This window comes from Spea bombifrons, chromosome 6 (genome assembly GCF_027358695.1).
Source record: "Spea bombifrons isolate aSpeBom1 chromosome 6, aSpeBom1.2.pri, whole genome shotgun sequence".
NCBI lineage: Eukaryota > Metazoa > Chordata > Amphibia > Anura > Pelobatidae > Spea > Spea bombifrons.
Window position 1 is genome coordinate 1,851,445 of NC_071092.1, and position 17,742 is coordinate 1,869,186.

Here is a 17,742-nt window from a genome sequence, read left to right on the forward strand (position 1 = left end):
ATATTATGCATGTCGCTGTACCCCATGTAGCGTGTCACTGTATATTATGCATGTCGCTGTACCCCATGTAGCGTGTCACTGTATATCATGCATGTCGCTGTACCCCATGTAGCGTGTCACTGTATATCATGCATGTCGCTGTACCCCATGTAGCGTGTCACTGTATATCATGCATGTCGCTGTACCCCATGTAATATGTCACCGTATCACGTTTAGCATGTGCAGGATGTTTGGCATCTCGCGTCATCATGACAACTTCCTACCTACCCCACCCCTTAGTAACCCGGCGTGAATGGCGTTTCTACGGGCCAATTAGAGAGCTCTGTTTTTGAAAGACTTTCCCCTTGAGCCAATGAGACGCTGGCGGGGCGGGACATCCGCTGTCAGTCTCTCCGGCCCGCACATCAGCTGCTCGGGATCTCCAGCTCCGAGACACCCCGAGCCTGGCCGAGGGACCCCGCGAACCCCAACTCTGCCCCTGTTACCCCGAGGAGCCCCAACATGCTCGGCATCGACAAATTGCCCATCGAGGAGACCCTGGAGGACAGTCCCCAGGTCAGAGGTTACTGGGGAGGGGCACAGGGGCAGATCCTGTGACACAGTGACACCCTCATACCCCCAGACAGTGACAGTGACACCCCGATACCCCAAGACAGTGATACCCCGAGATAATGACAGTGACATCCCGATACCCCCAGACAGTGACAGTGATACCCCGAGACAGTTACACCCTCATACCCCGAGACAGTGACACCCCGATACCCCGAGATAGTGACACCCTCATACCCCCAGACAGTGACAGTGACACCCCGAGACAGTGATACCCCCAGACAGTGACAGTGACACCCCGAGATAGTGACACCCCGATACCCCAAGACAGTGATACCCCGAGATAGTGACAGTGACACCCTCATACCCCGAGACAGTGACACCGCGATACCCCGAGACAGTGACAGTGACACCCCGAGATAGTGACACCCTCATACCCCGAGACAGTAACAGTGACACCCTGGTAGCCCAGATGGTGACTTTTAAAAGAGGTCTTATCACCATAGCAACCATGGATGGGTGACACTGCGGTCCCGGATGGGTGACACCGCGGGGGCTCTGGCACTCTCGGTGTTGATTGGTGGGGGTGTGATGGGTGTTTGTGTTTCGCTGACTTTGTCACGTTGTCGGCAGACTCGCTCGCTCCTGGGAGTGTTTGAAGAGGATGCGGCGGCCATCACCAGTTACACCGGTCAGCTGTATCGCGCCATGCAGCGGATCTACGACGCCCAGGTGCAAACGGCAGACCGCAGCGAGAAGGGGGGGGGTCTTTACACACAAACACACACACATACATACATACATACATACACATTTACACACACACGTTTACACATAAACATTTACACATATACACACACGTTTACACATACATACACATTTACACACACACACACACACATTTACACACACATACACATTTACACATACACACACGGTTGGGGAAGCAGAGGGACCGGAGCGCTTTGCCCGCTGTTATCGAGCTCTAATCCTTTCTGTTTGCTCGTAGAACGAGTTGAGCGCGGCCACCCACCTGACTTCCAAACTCCTGAAAGAATACGAGAAACAGGTACGGTAAAAATCAATGGGGTGGTCTACGCTGCGGCATTCCCGGGACCCAACGTGAGCTGCCGGACTGCGACCTCCTGCGTGGAACATTTTCTGTGTTTTTAAATTGCAGTTTTAACTCTGGAAATGCCAAAGGGTTGGGCGTCTGAGAACGAAGGGTCAATATCAAAGGGGTGGTCTGGGTCACACAAACAGAGGTTACAGTACTGGGGGGGCATCATGGGAGTTGTAGTTCCGCAGCCGCTGTTGGCTTCTTCCGCTGGGAGGCGGACTGAGTGTTTTGTTTGTTTCGCAGAGATTCCCTCTCGGGGGCGATGATGAGGTCATGACTTCAACGCTCCAGCAGTTTTCCAAAGTCATCGATGAAGTAAGTCCCGCGGAGCGCATGCACTTAAAGGGCCGGCGACATCTGAACCGGGCTCCCTCTGCTGGCCCCGTTTGCATGAATATGTTTGTACCGGTTTATTCACCCAGCCCCCCTCTTCTTACCGGCTCACGTTTATCCCGACAGCTAAGCTCCTGCCACGCCGTACTCTCCACCCAGCTGGCGGACGCCATGATGTTTCCGATCAGCCAGTTTAAAGAACGGGATTTAAAAGGTAACCCCGATTCTCCGGCCCCTCCGAGAAAAGTACCGAATTACCCCGATTCTAGGCGGCTCGCTTTAAACTCTTATATTCTGGCCTCTTGGAGCACTTCAGCCAAAGGGCGGAGCCACAGAGGGACAACCTCTCTTCTGTTCCTCCAATTGGGGGAGAGGGTGTGCACAGAGGCTCCGCCCTATTGCAGAAGTGCTCCGGGAGGCCTGGTTAACGGAGAAGAGGACGAAGAAAGAAGAACAAGAAGAGGCAAGAGAAGGGGAGCTGCGGGAAAAGAAGACGGAATTCTGTCTTTTGTCCTTGAGACCGCCGGACCCGTTACTCATGCGCCTGCTTTCCGTTCCTCCGCCGACGAGATTCCTGATGTTTCTATTTCTCGTTCCAGAAATCCTGACTTTTAAAGAAATTTTCCAAATGGCCAGTAACGGTACGTATCCGAATTATATTCTACTAGAGAGAATTTATAGAAATATTCAGTTTGAGTTATTGAATGTATGACTGCACTGTGTAGAACAAATGCAGTGAAAACTCTTCCTGTCTAAATGTTATGAATGAGACTTAAATGACCGTTTTGTAAGATTAGTTATTGATATATTTTTTATATTTTTTTACACTCATCACCCCAAATAATAGTCTTTAAAATAATTTGCTTTCCCTTTTCTCATTTAGACCACGATCAAGCGATTAACCGGTACAGCCGGCTGTCCAAAAAGAGAGAGAATGAAAAGGTTGTATTATGACATTATTACATAGGGTGGGAATGATTAACCCGTTCCTGGCACCGCGGGTTAATGCCACGGATAAGCGCCCCCCCCCCCTTGTGCCAGTGCATTAACACGACGCGCTTACGTTTTATTTCGTAGACCAAATTCGAAGCCACGGAGGACGTGTACACGGCCAGGAAGAAGCAGCACCAGACCATGATGCATTACTTCTGTGCTTTAAACGTCATCCAGTACAAGAAACGCACCGCCATCTTGGAGCCGCTGTTGGGGTACATGCAGGCGCAGGTAACCGTTTAGATGATCGCACCCTCGTAATGCATGCAGGTGCTTTCCTGGCATCACCGGTGCCGGACTCTATAACCATCACTGTTTATACTGGGGGAGGAGGGGGGGCGCGTAGCTCTGGCCACTGAAACCAGTTCCAATCCGTGTGTCCTGTTATGTTCCGTGTGTTCCTTGTTGGTTGAATCATTTTAATGTTTTTCTCTGTAATTTGTTTTTTTGTGATCTACATTTGTTCTTTTTTAATAAAGATAAACTTTTTCAAAATGGGCTCAGAAAACCTCAACGATCAGCTGGAGGAATTTCTGACGAACATCGGTACGAGCGTGCAGAAGTGAGTGGCGTTTTATTGTAAATCTTTCATTTGCTGTTTGTTAACCCTTTTATTGTATTAAAAAAAAAAAGTGCATTCACCAACTTCTACCGACCCCGCGGCAGACGGTTTATTGTCTTTTTGAACCTCCCAACTTTATTTCTTTTCGGACACCGATAGACATAGAACTCCCCCCCCCCCGTGACATATGATTTTTATTTCCCCGTCGCAGCGTCCGCAGAGAAATGGACAACGACTTGGAAAACATGCAGCAGACGATACAGGACATGGAGGTGGCCAGCGAACCGTTATATTTACCGGATCCCGACCCAAAAAAGCTTCCCATCAATCGCAACTTAACCCGTAAAGCCGGCTACCTCAACATTCGCAAGTACGAGCGCTTCATCACGTGTCTTCTGTCAATGAGGGAGGACAGATACATCGCCCGTTCTTTAGTGGACAGCTAGTTGCGTGTCCTTGGCGTGTAATTTGCGTGTGCTGGAGTGTGACGTCTTTGCCGCTTCCTCTTCCAGTAAAACCGGGTTGGTGTCTTCGAGCTGGGAGAGAAATTACTTCTTCACTCAGGGAGGGAATCTGATGAGCCAGGCCAGGGGGGACGTGGCCGGAGGTCTCGTCATGGACATCGATAACTGCTCGGTGATGGCCGTGGACTCCGAGGACAGGAGATACTGCTTCCAGATTACGGCTTTCGATGGTAAAAAGTGAGTACCTAACGGGCACTGGGGACGTCTGCTTTACTGTATCCCCCGCCGGGTTAAAGGGGTTAATTATCTGACCGCCGGAGGCTTTGAGTGGGTCGGATATAACAAAATCAGCCATTCAAACCCCAAATAAATACCCTGCGCTCTGTTAGTTCTAAGTGTTTGATTGTAGATTAAACCGAACCTTAACAGCGTTAGTGCGTATTCTCGGATTCTCTGAGATTTCTCTATTTAATGTCTTTTTTTATTTTAAGGTCTGTAATCTTACAAGCGGAAAGCAGGAAGGACAGCGAGGAGGTACGGACACAAAATAATTCTCTCTGTATTTCTGTTACTCTCTGATTTTACTTACAAATTGCTGTGGTTTGGTTATAATAAGTTATTTGGTTATTCTATATCTTCTGTTTTTTATTTGTATTTATTATCATTATTTTGATTATTTCGTACGTTTTTTTTTTTTTTTGCCAAATTTGATTAGTGATACATTTTTTTGTGTGTTATTTTTATCAGATATATTTTATTCTGTATGCTGTATGTAGGAATTAATTCTGTCCACTCACTCACGACCTTAGTCTGGAATTTTATGCAAGAAATCATGTGTTTGGTAGCGTCTGGGCTTGTTTATTGCTCCGGCACACACAGTGTTAATGTGGGTATAATAATGAGCTGCTACAATTATATAAAATGTATAATAATACTTGTTTGTCGTTGCAGTGGATTACTACAATAAATAACATCTCTAAACGCATATATTTAACCGACAATCCTGAGGTACGTCCAATTATTTTTTTGGAATTTTGGGGATTTTAGAATTGTCCAAAAATAGTTTATTTTGACGTTTTTCTGAGCAAAGAATTTGAATGAGGTTCTTTGATAAAGCCTTCTGAGTGTAGACTGTCTGTTTCTAACCTAGGAGACTGCGGCGCGAGTGAACCAGTCGGCCCTGGAGGCCGTCACTCCTTCTCCTTCCTTCCAGCAGCGGCATGAGAGCCTAAAGCCCTCGGGGTAAGTTTCAGGAAGAGCCCCTCTCATACAGCGAAGGATCCCGTAACCCAGCGGGTTCTAACCCAGTTACCCCGCAGAATTCGCTCGCTTCTGTAGTTGTCAAGATCACAGGGAGGTATTTATTACTCTTGTTCTCTATGAAGCTCTAACATATTCCATAGCGCTGTACAACTTAAATATGGGATGTGACGAATATATAACACGGGTACATTTACAGATATAACAGGAGTTGAGGACCCTGCTGTGAGCTGCCGTCTAAGCTTTATGACACTTTTATAATAGAAGAGAAAGTTGGGCGTCTGGGGGCGCCGCTCATGAGCTTACAAGTGATGCATCTGTGGAATATTATATTTTAGATAATATATAATATTATATTATTATGTGTAATATATATATATATTAAAAATATTTTATATAATATATATTATAATATGTAATATATATATTATAATATATCGTACCCGCAGCAGAAAGCTGCGTCTAAAATAAGGATCGCTGGCCCCTGACGTCTTGGCCCTCAGACCTTAGGCCTTTGGGAAAGTCTCCAGTTGAGAACCAGCAGGGCCGATAAAATAATCCTGAGTGGTAACGAGACACCCGCGGGGGATTGTAAAACTGCCCCTTAATCTCCTGTCTTTAGGTTCTGCAAAACCCCTCTCGGGGGTCGAGTTATTCTGGTTTCTGCCGAATGTTATGGTCGTCGGGTTTATTACTGATATGTCTCGAGTGACTTATTTAGGAAACCATTCTCCGAAATCCGATGCCCTGTGATTGGCAGACAATGCGGCGCTCGTATGAATCCGGATAGCGGCAGGTATGTTAAACGCGATACATCAGCTGATTCTACCTCTCATTTCCTCCAGATCGTCTCGCCCTCGCACCGCGCGTACAAACAGCACCAGCTCGGTGGGATCGGACTCCTCGGCACTCACTGCGCTCTCCCTGGACGCCATCGTAGCGCCGGATACCCCAATTCAGTTTGATATCATTTCTCCCGTCAGCGAAGACCAATCCGGGCAACCAAAATCCCAGTCTGGCAGGTAGGGCGGCATTAACTGCTCTGTATTATTCTATAAAGTTTACCAGGACATCGATTCGTCTGTTCTGAGGGTCGACGCTCCTCTTTTATTACACCTTAAGTGTTAAATTGGTGCATTTACTTCATCTTTCTCTGTCTTTTTAGACGAACAAATCCTTTTGGTGAATCTGGAGAGAAATCGGAATCGTCTGAAGGTGACTGAACAGCCGTTTCTTTTTGAACACGTAATCATCATACGTGTCATTAGTACTCAATTTGTTTTCCCTGACTGCCTCTTTTCTGTGTTCCTGGTGTTATCACGACCTGATCCGTGTCTGCCTTCCTCTCCCGCCGCGTGTTTCAGACTCCATTCTCCACCAGCTGTTCATCGTCCGGTTTCTGGGGTCTATGGAGGTTAAAGCCGATGACAGCACGGAGGTTGTATATGAAACCATGCGGCAGATCCTGGCGGCCCGCGCCATACATAACATCTTCCGGATGACCGAATCCCACCTCCTCGTGACCTGCGATTGTTTAAAGTGAGTTACTGCCATGATTAACCCTATCGGGGCATCTCCAGTATGCCAAAGATGATCATTATTTATTGGGTACGTTTACCCGATTTGTTCAGAAAATGAACAAATATCACTTTATGGATAATTAATTAATTTAATTAATGACGGATCCTCCATAGAGCCTGTGTCTGAGCTCCGTGTATGTATACGCACAGTATAGATCTTTACCGTAGCTGTCGGAGACTCCGTTGGCTCGGGTTTGAGATATAAACACTTTATCTTTGACAGGTTGATCGATCCACAAACACAAGTCACGCGGCTGAGGGTGAGTGAATTATACTGAGATTTCCTTAAACATCATTCGTCTTATATTTAAGGGCATTTCAGCTCTTATGGTCACATAATATTTGCCTTTAAACTGTATATAATAATACATTTGGTTGTAATATTTTATTTATTCTCCCCCCCCCCAGTTTCCGTTACCCAGCGTCGTGTTGTACGCCACCCACCAGGAAAATAAGCGTCTGTTTGGGTTTGTGCTCCGCTCGCCCGGCGGGGGATCCGAGGGTCGCCAGTATTCTGTTTGTTATATTTTCGAGTCAAACAACGAGGGTGAAAAGGTATTTGTGTGAATTTATCCAGAATAGATGTCTCTAGTGATGCTGTTACTGGCTCCGCAGATCCGAGATCGCATTCCGAATAACGCTAATAATTCTTTTATTTCCCTTTTGTTACTAGATTTGTGATTCCGTCGGATTGGCGAAGCAGATAGCGCTGCACGCGGAGCTGGTGAGTGGTGTTTGCCTTTGTATTAGTGTATAAGTAATAGTTATATAGTGTTATAAGTGTTGAAGGCGATCGGTGACACCCCAGGGCAGGCGCATAACCCCCCCGTTTCCCTTTTTCCCAGGATCGCAGAGCGTCTGAAAAACAAAAGGAAATGGAGAAAGTTAAAGAAAAACAGCAAAAAGAAATCAACAAACAGAAGCAGATAGAAAAGGTAAAACAAGCCTTAGTTTCCTGCTGGAATTCTTGGGATCTCCTAAATTACAGAATTAAGAATCGGACGTGAGGTATGAGGGCGAGCGAAATGTATCGGGGTTCTTCTAACGAACGCAAAGAGGTCGGCACATTTTTGGCAGAGGGATATTTATCCTTAAATGAATAGGAAACAGATATTCAATATTTAATGTATATCGGTAATTAATGTATATTGGTATTTAATGTACCGTATATTGGTATTTGGTGTATATTGGTATTTAGTGTATATCGATAATTAATGTATATTGGTATTTAATGTATATATTGGTATTTAATGTATATTGGTATTAATTGTATATCGATAATTTATGTATATTGGTATTTGGTGTATATTGATATTAATTGTATATTGGTATTTAATGTATATCGGTAATTAATGTATATTGGTATTAATTGTATATTGGTATTTAATGTACCGTATATTGGTATTTAATATATATCGATATGGGAATCACTTGACAGCAGCTATTCTGTTCTTAATTTCTCCCAGGATCTGGAAGAGCAGAGCCGTCTGATTGCGGCGTCGAGCAGACCAAACCAGGCGGGTGCGGACGGGCAGTTTGTGGTTCTCAGCAGCAGCCAATCGGAGGACAGCGATGTTGGCGAAGACGTGAAGAAAAAACGAGAATCTGAAGCGTGAGACGGCGAGAGTCCTGGGCTGAAGTCAGTAGCACAAGACGCGTGCCAGGCAAACGGAATCAAACGCTCCTTTTCTGTTATTAATATTACGAAAGCCTTTTTTTTAACAAAACGATGCCCCGTGCGTTGTTTTGCCTTTAAAAAAAACATAATTGCCATGGTTTCTGTAAAGGGATATTGCGAGTCGTGCGTGACATTGCATTTTATCGCGTGGAAATGAGAGAAGCGCTGCAGTTATATTGCGCGGGAAGATTGTCGGGACTCGTGAGAGAAGCTGCCCCGGTCCCATCCAGATTACCCCGACTCCTCCTGTGTCTTTTGTTCAGTGATTTCTTTAGATTTGATAATTAATTAATTGGTAGATTAATGGACGATATAATGAAAGCGTTGATTGCAACGAGGTGTTAAAAAGGTTTGTTATCCCAGAATGAGCGCGGGATGCACTTCGGGTGGAGGGTTGTTAACGATCATGAAATTTCCTGACGCCCAGCAGAGAATGCGGCAACATCGTAACTAAAATATGATATTTACTGCCGATCTTCCCCTGGCGCATGCTCGGTGGGATGTCGGGGACGGGGCAGTTATGGAGGGTAACTACGGCAGATACTTTGAATGAGAAGGGTTTTTGGTTTGATCGTCACTCAGCTTCTCTCAGAGAACTAGGGCTCTAAACACTAAACGCAGAGAGAATTATACACAATTATATTAAACGAAATATCCAACTTCATTTCTAAGTAACTATTTTTAATGAATCTCTTGCTAATTCCGCCATGGCCTTCGCGTGCATCAAGCAACTCAAGCAGTCCGGTTATTGAGGCCGAGGAGCTCTCCGTCCGTGGCTCCCGATCAAAACTACCATCAAGGAAAAAAAGTTGACGTCTGTGAATGTACCGCTTTGCACTAATTACTGTAAATAGGGGAATTCACTAATCCGAGGAGAAGACAAAGTTTTGTGAAGCCGAAAGTTACTTTGTTTGGAAATTGTGCATTTGTGGTGGATTAGGGGAGTGCGTTTGGTTGAGGCTGATGTTGGGGTGGCCTTTGCTCGGTTGTTAGCGGGTTGTAGACGTGGATGATAGGGATTGCGCTCCTTCTGTCTTTTATATGTATTTTCCAATCACACCACCCCGTGGTGCTTGTGGCCATTAAGGAATTTGTACTTGGAAATTGTTTGCGGGGTCAAAAATAAACCTTGACCTGCATCTTAACGGCGTCCTCATTGTCAGTTTTTATTTGAGTTTGTGGATTTTTTTACTTGTATTTGTAAAGTTTTGTTCCCTTCCTCTGTGATCTCCCAGAGTTTGACCCGGAGTCTCGGAGTGAAGCTTTGCTTCCCAGGGTCTCCGGGTCAATTTCTTTTATTTACCTCTAGGGAGTGCAGCAATGTTTGACCACCCCCACCTTCTCCCACCTCTGTCCCTCCCACTCCCCGCCCCCAAGCACTCAGTAAGGAAGGCAGAGCTCCGGGGACCCTCGCCTAGGAAGCTCCCAGGTTTGCTCATCTGTACGAACAACTTGTGTTTAGTATATTTTTTTCGGACGCGCCGCTTACTATCAAGGCCCAAGAAAACGAAAGCAGATTTTTTTGTCTTATTTTGGACCAGAATTCTCTTATCTTCAGTCAACCTTTAAAAAAATGCACACTTTATTAACAGAAATTTACAGAAACCAGAGTCTGTCTGTTTATAACCAAAACCTTGAATTCAATGCGGGTGCAAGCGCGTTAACCCCCGGCACAGATTAGGGTACAGAATGTGCCACAGCGTCCCTTCAAGAGGAACAAAAGTAAAAGCGTAAGAAGCCTCAGCAGGCACTTTCTCGTATTCCAGTTCGGTTGGCGCGTCTCTGTCCGTCCGACATCCTCTCGCCCGCTGTCTCTATCCTCCTGAGCTCTACACGTTCTGCGAATGTCCGTGAAGCACTGACCTAACTTTGCCCGATAAGCTCGCAATCTATCGTTACTAAAGAAGTTATACAAGCGCCCGGGAAGCTGTGACCACAAAGAGTTAATGATTTTAGTATTTTTTTCCGTGGTTGATGTAAATGCCGTTTTTCTGATGAGTGATTTGGATGATCGTCTCCCTGACTGTTTCCAAGGTTTGTATTCTGCGCTCCGGGAAACCGTTGCCATGGAAACCGCGTGGGGCACAATCACCAGTTCCGCTCCATGTTGCGTTGGCCGTACAGGTCGTGCTCCTTGTACTGGATGTAATCTTTTAAGCGATGGGGGAGCGGAAGGAATGACATGAAGACCGGACATCGCAGGCGCAGGCGCCCCATGCAGCTCCTGATCTTCAGCCGGCAAAGGTGCTTCAAGGAGCGCGGATTGGCTGCAAGGAACAGAGCGGAACCGGATCAGAACGGGATCGGAACCCGACCAGCAACCGGACCAGAACCCGACCGGCAACCGGACCAGAACCCGACCGGCAACCGGATCAGAACCCGACCGGCAACCGGATCAGAGCCCCGAGAACATTCACTTTAGGGATCTAGATGTATTTTACTCAGTTTGTAACTAAAGTCTGGAGGCCGCGTCTCTTATAGCCGCGATGTCCTGTACAGTTATATGGCTTCTGACGTTTAATTTTTAATGGAATATAATTCAGATTGGATCTCATATGATGGAGAGACCTCTGAGGTCCCGAAAGCTTAGTAACTTTGTATCAAATTCAGCTAAAGTCTAACAATGTATCTCTTTGGTTAATAACACTGTATCCATTTCTTTATTGCTTTAGAACACAGAGCAGCCAATAGAAGACGGACAGGGCAGAGATCTCGTCTCCCATTGGCTGTTTATCAGCTTCTTACCCACCTGTCACATGCGCGTTTTGCCCTTTGCATTTATATGATGTAATACGCGGCCGTCACTCACTTGATATGCTGTAGATTTCCGGCCATGGTTTCTGCTGTTGAAGAACCTCTTTCAGTTTGCAGCATAGAGGAACGTGATCGACGTAATCCAGCATGACCCGGACCACGTTCCCCCCGAGGTGCCGGAGCCAGGTCACCGAAATCACTTCACAGAACTGAAAAACACACACGTGGCGTCAGCGCCCCCCCCTCTTCTGGGGCAGATTGAGAAAGTTCTGCCCTAATCCTACTTCTGACCTCACAGAGTTTAATAGCCCAGGGTTACCCTCCTAATGGGAGACCACCGAGATCATTTTATCAACCGTCTGTTAATATTCACCCCAAATATACTGGTGGGAATGATATATTTTTGCTTTGGTGCTAAATTTGGGGTGTTTTACCCTAGTGGGTGGTCTTAGATGGTCTTAACCCCCACCTGCCCGTTATCTAGAGTTGCCCCTGGATTAGGGTTAGTAATGGACTGCATACCACCGTGTCCTTGATGACCGTCGAGGTCCACCCTTCGTATCCGTACGGGGTATGGACGTTATCTCCGTACGGACAGTCGAAGCACTTGCGCACGTCGTATCCGTAATTCAGCAGCATCCGCAGCAGGACTTCGTCTTTGAGAGCGTACTGCAGCGCCGAGGGGAAGTGTAAAGGGTTAACCCTGCACACGTAGTTCACGTTGGCCCCGTGGCGGAGGAGAAGATCCACCAGCTCGTAATTCCCCATCCGCAGCGCCACCTGCAGGCAGTTCACGGGGTCCCGGTTGGGCAGAGCCCCGGCCTCGAGGAGCAAGTTGGCGGACGGAACGTCGCCGTTGGAAACCGCAAAGTACAGGGCGGACTTCCGCTCGTCGTCGTAGCCTTTTCGGACCCGCTGGGCCAGCATGAAGTTAACGTCAAAGCCGGTCCTGATGAGAAGGTCGAGGCATTGGGGGTGAGCGCCTGCGGCCGCCGAGTGGATGGGGCTGATGCCGCTTCGTCTGATGGCGGCGTGATTGGTGACCGGGACCAGGAGCCTCAGCGCTCTGCGAACGGAAAGAGAATATCTAAGACGTTCCCGCGCCCCCCAAACCGCTGCCCCTCGAGGCCGGATCCGGTAACGGCCCCCGTGGAACCCTTTATTGGGAAATGAGAATCCGCAGCTCAGTATCCGGAGCCTCGTTACGCTAACGATCTACCTCTGATTCCGTTACTCACAGGAGGTGCCCCCTGTAGGCCGCCCTGTGGATGGGTAAATGCCCCGAGTGTTTGGGGATGTTGGCATCTGCCCCGTATTCCAACAAGAGAGAGACGGCGTCCGGGTTTCCGGCGGCTGACGCTTCGAACAGAATGGAGGCCGAGTCGGACGCCTGTGCCATCACGCTGGCACCTGAAACATACAGACATATCAAGGACACGCGTGAAGCTAACCGGGAGCCACGAAAACTGGGACCACCTGCTCTGTAGAATTTCACATAATCGAAAGCAGCATTAAAAACCTCAAAGAATTCTTTAATCGTGTAAAATGTTTAACTTATTGATCATTTTTGATCACTTAATTGTCATGTGATACAAACACAGGCACTGATAGGTTATCCATGCGGGGGGGGGTGGCGTCCTTGGTCCTCCGTGGCGGTTCGGCGTCCGCCATTTTCCTTACGGCCGTACCTTTCTGAATGAGCATCTCCATGACGTCCGTGTGGCAGTGCTGCGCGGCCAGCGCCAACGGGGTGAATCCGAAGTTGCTGGTGAAGTTTGGGTCGGCGCCGGCTCGCAGCAGGAGCCCCGTCATATCCTTCTTACCCAGCTTCGCCGCCTCGTGCAGGGCAGTCCTGTTGTCGGCGCAGGGCAGATCCACGTTTGTGTGACAACGTAAGAGGAGAGAGGCGATGTCGTACGAGCCGCGGCGTATCGCTGGGGGAAAACGCAAAATAAAATTCCGGAAATACTCGTGTTTTATTTTGCTTCATCCAGATGGGATAAACAGAAGCTTAGATGTTACATGAGAACGTATTTTTGCACCGAGAGGGGGTGGTAGATAAGTGGAACCGCCTCCCAGCAGAAGCGGTAGAGGGTAATACAGTGAGGGGATTAAACATGCATGGGATAGACATACGGCTCCTGAATCTAAAACGAGACCAACGACTGATTAAGGTTTGAGTCGTTACAGCGGGAGAAACGGGTGACTAGACGGGGGCCGGGTGGGTCGTCACCGTTACCTGTCACCAGCGGAGATTCGTCCGCGTCGTTCTTTGCATCCGGGTCACAGCCGTTAGAGAGAAGGAAGGTAACGTTTTCTAGTCTAGCGCTGTCAACGGCCAGGAATAGCGGGGTCTCCCCTCTCGCCGTCCGCGGCTCCCCCGCGCTGTGGCTGGAGGCTGGAAGGCGTCACACGGAGGGCGTCACACGGAGGGCGTCACGCCGCGGCCGGACGTTACGGATTTCACATCAAATTAAAGATGCGGGAAACTCACATTTAAACGCCATCTCCAAAATATTCTTATTTATTTGCACGGCCGCCTCGTGCAGCGGAGTCCAGCCTCTGGCGTCAGACTCTAGAAATGCCGACTGATGGCAACATAACTTCCCCAGCACCTCCTCCGCACCTGGAAGAAATAACTATTTTATCCAAAACGTAACTTATTATTATTCGATACGCGCAGAACTCGCACATTCGAGATTATTAGACGGCATCAGGCTGGCCGATGTGGCCAATAGCAGGCGACGTATAAAATATATTCCACGTCCCTGTCCCGTCCCCAATTTAACCGCTCAATGCCGCGAGCTCTATGACCGTCCCGTAATATCTAAATCCCCAACGCGCTTTTAATTCTGTAAATAACTTGTTTGAGTATTTTTACGTACCGTTCCGTATCGCTGCCACAATCTTCTCATGTTCAGGACTCAGGGAAAATGTGCTAATAATAATAATATAATAATAAATATAATAATTATTATTATAATAATATAATAAAATAATAATAAATATAATAATAAGATAAATATAATAATTATAATAACCAGTATAATAAATATATTAATAAAAAAACAGGGAATATAGTATTTTCCTCATAGCAAAACAGTCCGGCATAAAACCCAGAATTACTGATGTGGATGTTTTTTTTGTTAATATTTTAATTCAGGTTTTCTTTCAAGGAATTGACATTATTTAAAAAAAAGTTAAATATATTGACTTTTGTTGTATAAAAATATACAAAAAGTGAGAAAAGAGAAATGAAATGTATCAATTAATGTGAAACCAGACAAGTTGTATCGCGTTTTACGGACAATAGGAGGTATTTTCTTAAATAAGAGATCGCAGGGTAAGGTTTTTATTTAAAAATAATCAGCATTTTTTAGCAAAGTGATTTCTTTGCGGATATTTCTATATATATACACAGAATATATAGACATACATTTTATATAAATATATATATACACAGAATATATAGACATACATTTTATATGAATATATTACCTGTTGCGTTCCATGGTCTCGATGACGGACTCCTTTCTGTGGACGTCCCGCAGGCTTTGGTGAATAACGTACTGCGCAGCAACGTCGTCATCCAGATCCTCGCCCAACGCACAGAAATCCATCTTACCATAACCTGCGCTCAGAACGGGGCAGAAAGAGCGATCTTATTGTGTCATTTATCCCCGCTCCGGTGCTGATAGGCAGCTCCTCCGGTCGCAATGTTATCATTATTCATGGTTTGCTTACAGACTTAAACGTCAAGTAACAAAATCCCAATATTTTCAGCGCCGGGAGGTTTTTGGTTTTGAAATGTGACATTAAGGGTTAAATTTGTGAATAATTAACACAAATGAGAGTCCCCGATTTTTATAAAAAGAGTATTACTTTGTATCTCCTTCGTTATCATCACTCCCTTTCCATCGGCCTTTCGGGGCCAAACAGAACAATCTGAAAAGTCTGATATACTTTCTCCCTGAATTATAAGCCAAACAACTCGACCTCTCAAGACCTACGATAAACTATATGAGAGACCGCTGGTATTTTAAGGGTTAACCTTCCTGGCCCAACCGGCTGCCTTTAAAAGCTGCAGATATATAAAAGAAACAAACTCTTACCTCTCGCTCTCACTGACGGGAAAACAATCTCAGAAACCGATTTCTGGTTCCAGATGATTCTCTTGCAGAAGCCGAACGTACGTCACGGTAGCAAAGCCACCGGCCTATAAATACCTGATCATAAGACCGTCTGGGATCCGCTCCCTGGACTGCCCACGTGGGACAGCTATGTTTGGTAACACAATCAGGTGGATTAGAGCGCACAAGAGAGGATTTGGAGGCTTGTCAGCCTTTAACTAACACGACTAATGCTGCGATCCGATACGTGGCTCATGCTTCTGGAGATAAAAGTGTTAAAGGAGAGCTCCAGGCTCATTTTATTGTTAAATGCATATTGGAGGTTATTCTGCATGGACTCCGATGCATTTTACTGCATGCAAATCGGTGCAGGCGTTCTTTAGTTACAGGAGTTAGAAGAAGAGACTTCTGTATCACTTAGCTCCTCCCCCCGCTGCCCCGACAGACAGCAGGCTGCGTACTAAAGTATGCTTCCTGCACATGCTCACTAGATCTTCTAGTTAATGCTACCGGAACACTGATGTTTTGCTAACAGGTTATTGGCTGCTGCTGCTGCTTTAGTGACTTCCGTGGTATTGCTACTGAGCATGTGCAAGAAGTGTACCAACGAACACTTCCTGCTCGCTGCAGAGGAAGCTGGGGGAGGAGTTAAGTGACACAGCGCTCTTATCTTCTAATTACAATAACTAACCAGTGCATGCTCCAATTTCCATGCAGTAAAATGCGTTGGAGTCCATGCGAGATGGGCTCCAACATGCATAAAAATTTGAGGAGCTAGCCTGTGCCTTTAAATAATAAGATAAATTACGGATGACACTCGTTCTTACATCCAAGTAAAATATTTATTTATATATAGTTTATACTTTACAGGATTTATATATAGAAAGTAAAACAGATTTGGCTGAACAGATTGTGTGGAGACGTAGAGTGCGAGGACATTCAATACATCAAACCACGATAATGACAAGCGAAACGAGTCAAACACTGAACGCTTCAAACATCTGAAAAATGTGCCGTCCAGACGCGAAACGCGAACACATAACGTCCCCGGAACTGGGGGGTCCTCAAAAAATAAACCGAATAAAGTTATTATTTTATATTATTACTGGGGATTCAGGTTACAGACGGAAGGAAAACATTTCAGTCTGTGGTTAAATAAAGTAATAGTTTAGGGGTAGGAGGCAGACACACAGGGAAGCTTTAGCCCCAGCCCCGGGCGCGCGGCGGTTTAGTCGTCCAGCTGGCACAGGAGGGCGACCCCTCTCTTGATCCAGTGCTTGACGGGTTTATCGGTGGGCAGCAGCATGGCTATGACGAAATTGGTGGAGTGGCCCGTGGTGGACAGGGTTCCCTTCCGCTCGCTCGTCTTGTAGAGAGGACAGACGTACGACTCGGACTTCTTAATGTCTGACTTTTTATCTTGACGAGAAGAGAAATATTTCAGATGATTTTTTTTATAGGATTTATATGTTTTCATCTCAAGTGCAGCTTCTTCCCTCAAGAAAATGATTTGCCGCGGTCGCTTATCGCTTACACCGAGGATTCTTTGATCCTTCCTCCTCTGTCCCTCCTTCCTATTCACTCTCTAGTTTCCCCTGCTCTCCTCCCCATCCACTAACACCGAGGCCCTTAATGCACGATGTGTTGGATGCCCCCTTGTGGCCGCATGCGGTATTACAGACATCAAGGACTCAGTGTCAAGGTCACCGAGTGGCCAGCGGTTAGAAGCCGTGTGCTGGGATCCCGGCCGCAGGATTATTATAGATCATACGCCTGAAATAGATCTAACGGCAGATTCATCCCGTCGCTGGACCCGGGGCTGTGTTAACGAGGGGCCACCTCCAATGTGTGTCCTTCATTAAAATGACCACAAAACCAAAAAATTACAGCGTTTTAGCTCCCCTCCCCCCTCTCCTTCTCTAAATTTTATCATTCCCCCCCCCAACTATCACCCCACTCACTTGGTTTAATCCAGATTATGGGCACCGGGTCGAAGAGGATTTTGGGGTGTTGTTCCGAAAGCACGCCGCTGTGAAGGGTTAATTAAAGAAACAAACACAGGATTTAGTTAAAGTACAAAAATAGTTTTTTTAGTAGGTTGGAATGTTAAAGATGTGACCGTTCTAAATATCATGTGATATAAATAAGGAATGAGCCGGATGTCTGATTCACTCACCTCTGCCGGTCCCACCGGGCTCCATCCAAAAACAATCCGTTTATATAAACCCCATCGGATGGCGACGAGTCCGACGTGTCCACCGGCAGAACCTGCGGAGCCGGTAACGGGTAACGGGTGAGAACGTGCTCGGTAAAATGTGA

At 46.5% G+C, this 17,742-nt stretch overlaps 3 protein-coding genes across 3 annotated transcripts in view; 1 reads left to right on the forward strand and 2 right to left on the reverse strand.

Moving 5' to 3' along the window:
* The first annotated feature begins 376 nt into the window (after positions 1 to 376).
* On the forward strand, positions 377 to 9,684 carry APPL1 (adaptor protein, phosphotyrosine interacting with PH domain and leucine zipper 1). The gene is made up of 22 exons (XM_053468972.1): positions 377 to 555; positions 1,183 to 1,281; positions 1,559 to 1,618; positions 1,913 to 1,984; positions 2,129 to 2,216; positions 2,602 to 2,643; positions 2,886 to 2,944; positions 3,080 to 3,226; positions 3,475 to 3,557; positions 3,769 to 3,927; positions 4,070 to 4,258; positions 4,513 to 4,555; positions 4,973 to 5,029; positions 5,172 to 5,263; positions 6,127 to 6,303; positions 6,447 to 6,496; positions 6,646 to 6,820; positions 7,085 to 7,121; positions 7,270 to 7,416; positions 7,535 to 7,585; positions 7,707 to 7,796; positions 8,328 to 9,684. The coding sequence occupies exons 1-22, from the start codon at positions 502 to 504 to the stop codon at positions 8,475 to 8,477; spliced, it is 2,121 nt and encodes a 706-aa protein (XP_053324947.1). The 5' UTR covers positions 377 to 501; the 3' UTR covers positions 8,478 to 9,684.
* A 419-nt stretch (positions 9,685 to 10,103) lies between these two features.
* On the reverse strand, positions 10,104 to 15,499 carry ASB14 (ankyrin repeat and SOCS box containing 14). The gene is made up of 10 exons (XM_053469514.1): positions 15,406 to 15,499; positions 14,792 to 14,924; positions 14,179 to 14,231; positions 13,788 to 13,919; positions 13,533 to 13,691; positions 12,982 to 13,227; positions 12,532 to 12,703; positions 11,816 to 12,359; positions 11,349 to 11,502; positions 10,104 to 10,806 (listed from the first exon to the last, which is right to left on the reverse strand). Exons 2-10 carry the CDS (start codon positions 14,911 to 14,913, stop codon positions 10,628 to 10,630), a joined length of 1,761 nt encoding a protein of 586 aa, XP_053325489.1. The 5' UTR covers positions 14,914 to 14,924; positions 15,406 to 15,499; the 3' UTR covers positions 10,104 to 10,627.
* A 752-nt stretch (positions 15,500 to 16,251) lies between these two features.
* Positions 16,252 to 17,742, reverse strand: part of DNAH12 (dynein axonemal heavy chain 12) — a 32,757-nt gene continuing 31,266 nt past the window's right edge. The window contains exons 72-74 of the mRNA XM_053469599.1: positions 17,600 to 17,691; positions 17,385 to 17,452; positions 16,252 to 16,842 (exon numbers count right to left, since the gene is read on the reverse strand). Of these exons, the coding sequence (XP_053325574.1) occupies positions 16,652 to 16,842; positions 17,385 to 17,452; positions 17,600 to 17,691 (351 nt within the window). The 3' untranslated portion in view covers positions 16,252 to 16,651. The remainder of the gene's footprint in view (positions 16,843 to 17,384; positions 17,453 to 17,599; positions 17,692 to 17,742) is intronic.

Bases quoted from the DNA above. Each gene is read 5' to 3' on its own strand.
- APPL1 (XM_053468972.1), top strand. From the start codon at position 502: ATGCTCGGCATCGACAAATTGCCCATCGAGGAGACCCTGGAGGACAGT. The intron at 2,217-2,601 runs GTAACCCCGATT...TTCTCGTTCCAG, and splicing joins TAAAGAACGGGATTTAAAAG to AAATCCTGACTTTTAAAGAA. The intron at 4,556-4,972 runs GTACGGACACAA...TTGTCGTTGCAG, and splicing joins GCAGGAAGGACAGCGAGGAG to TGGATTACTACAATAAATAA.
- ASB14 (XM_053469514.1), bottom strand. From the start codon at position 14,913: ATGGATTTCTGTGCGTTGGGCGAGGATCTGGATGACGACGTTGCTGCG. The intron at 14,232-14,791 runs GTAATATATTCA...TATTATTATTAG, and splicing joins GAGACCATGGAACGCAACAG to CACATTTTCCCTGAGTCCTG. The intron at 11,503-11,815 runs GTATGCAGTCCA...TGTGTTTTTCAG, and splicing joins CGGTCATCAAGGACACGGTG to TTCTGTGAAGTGATTTCGGT.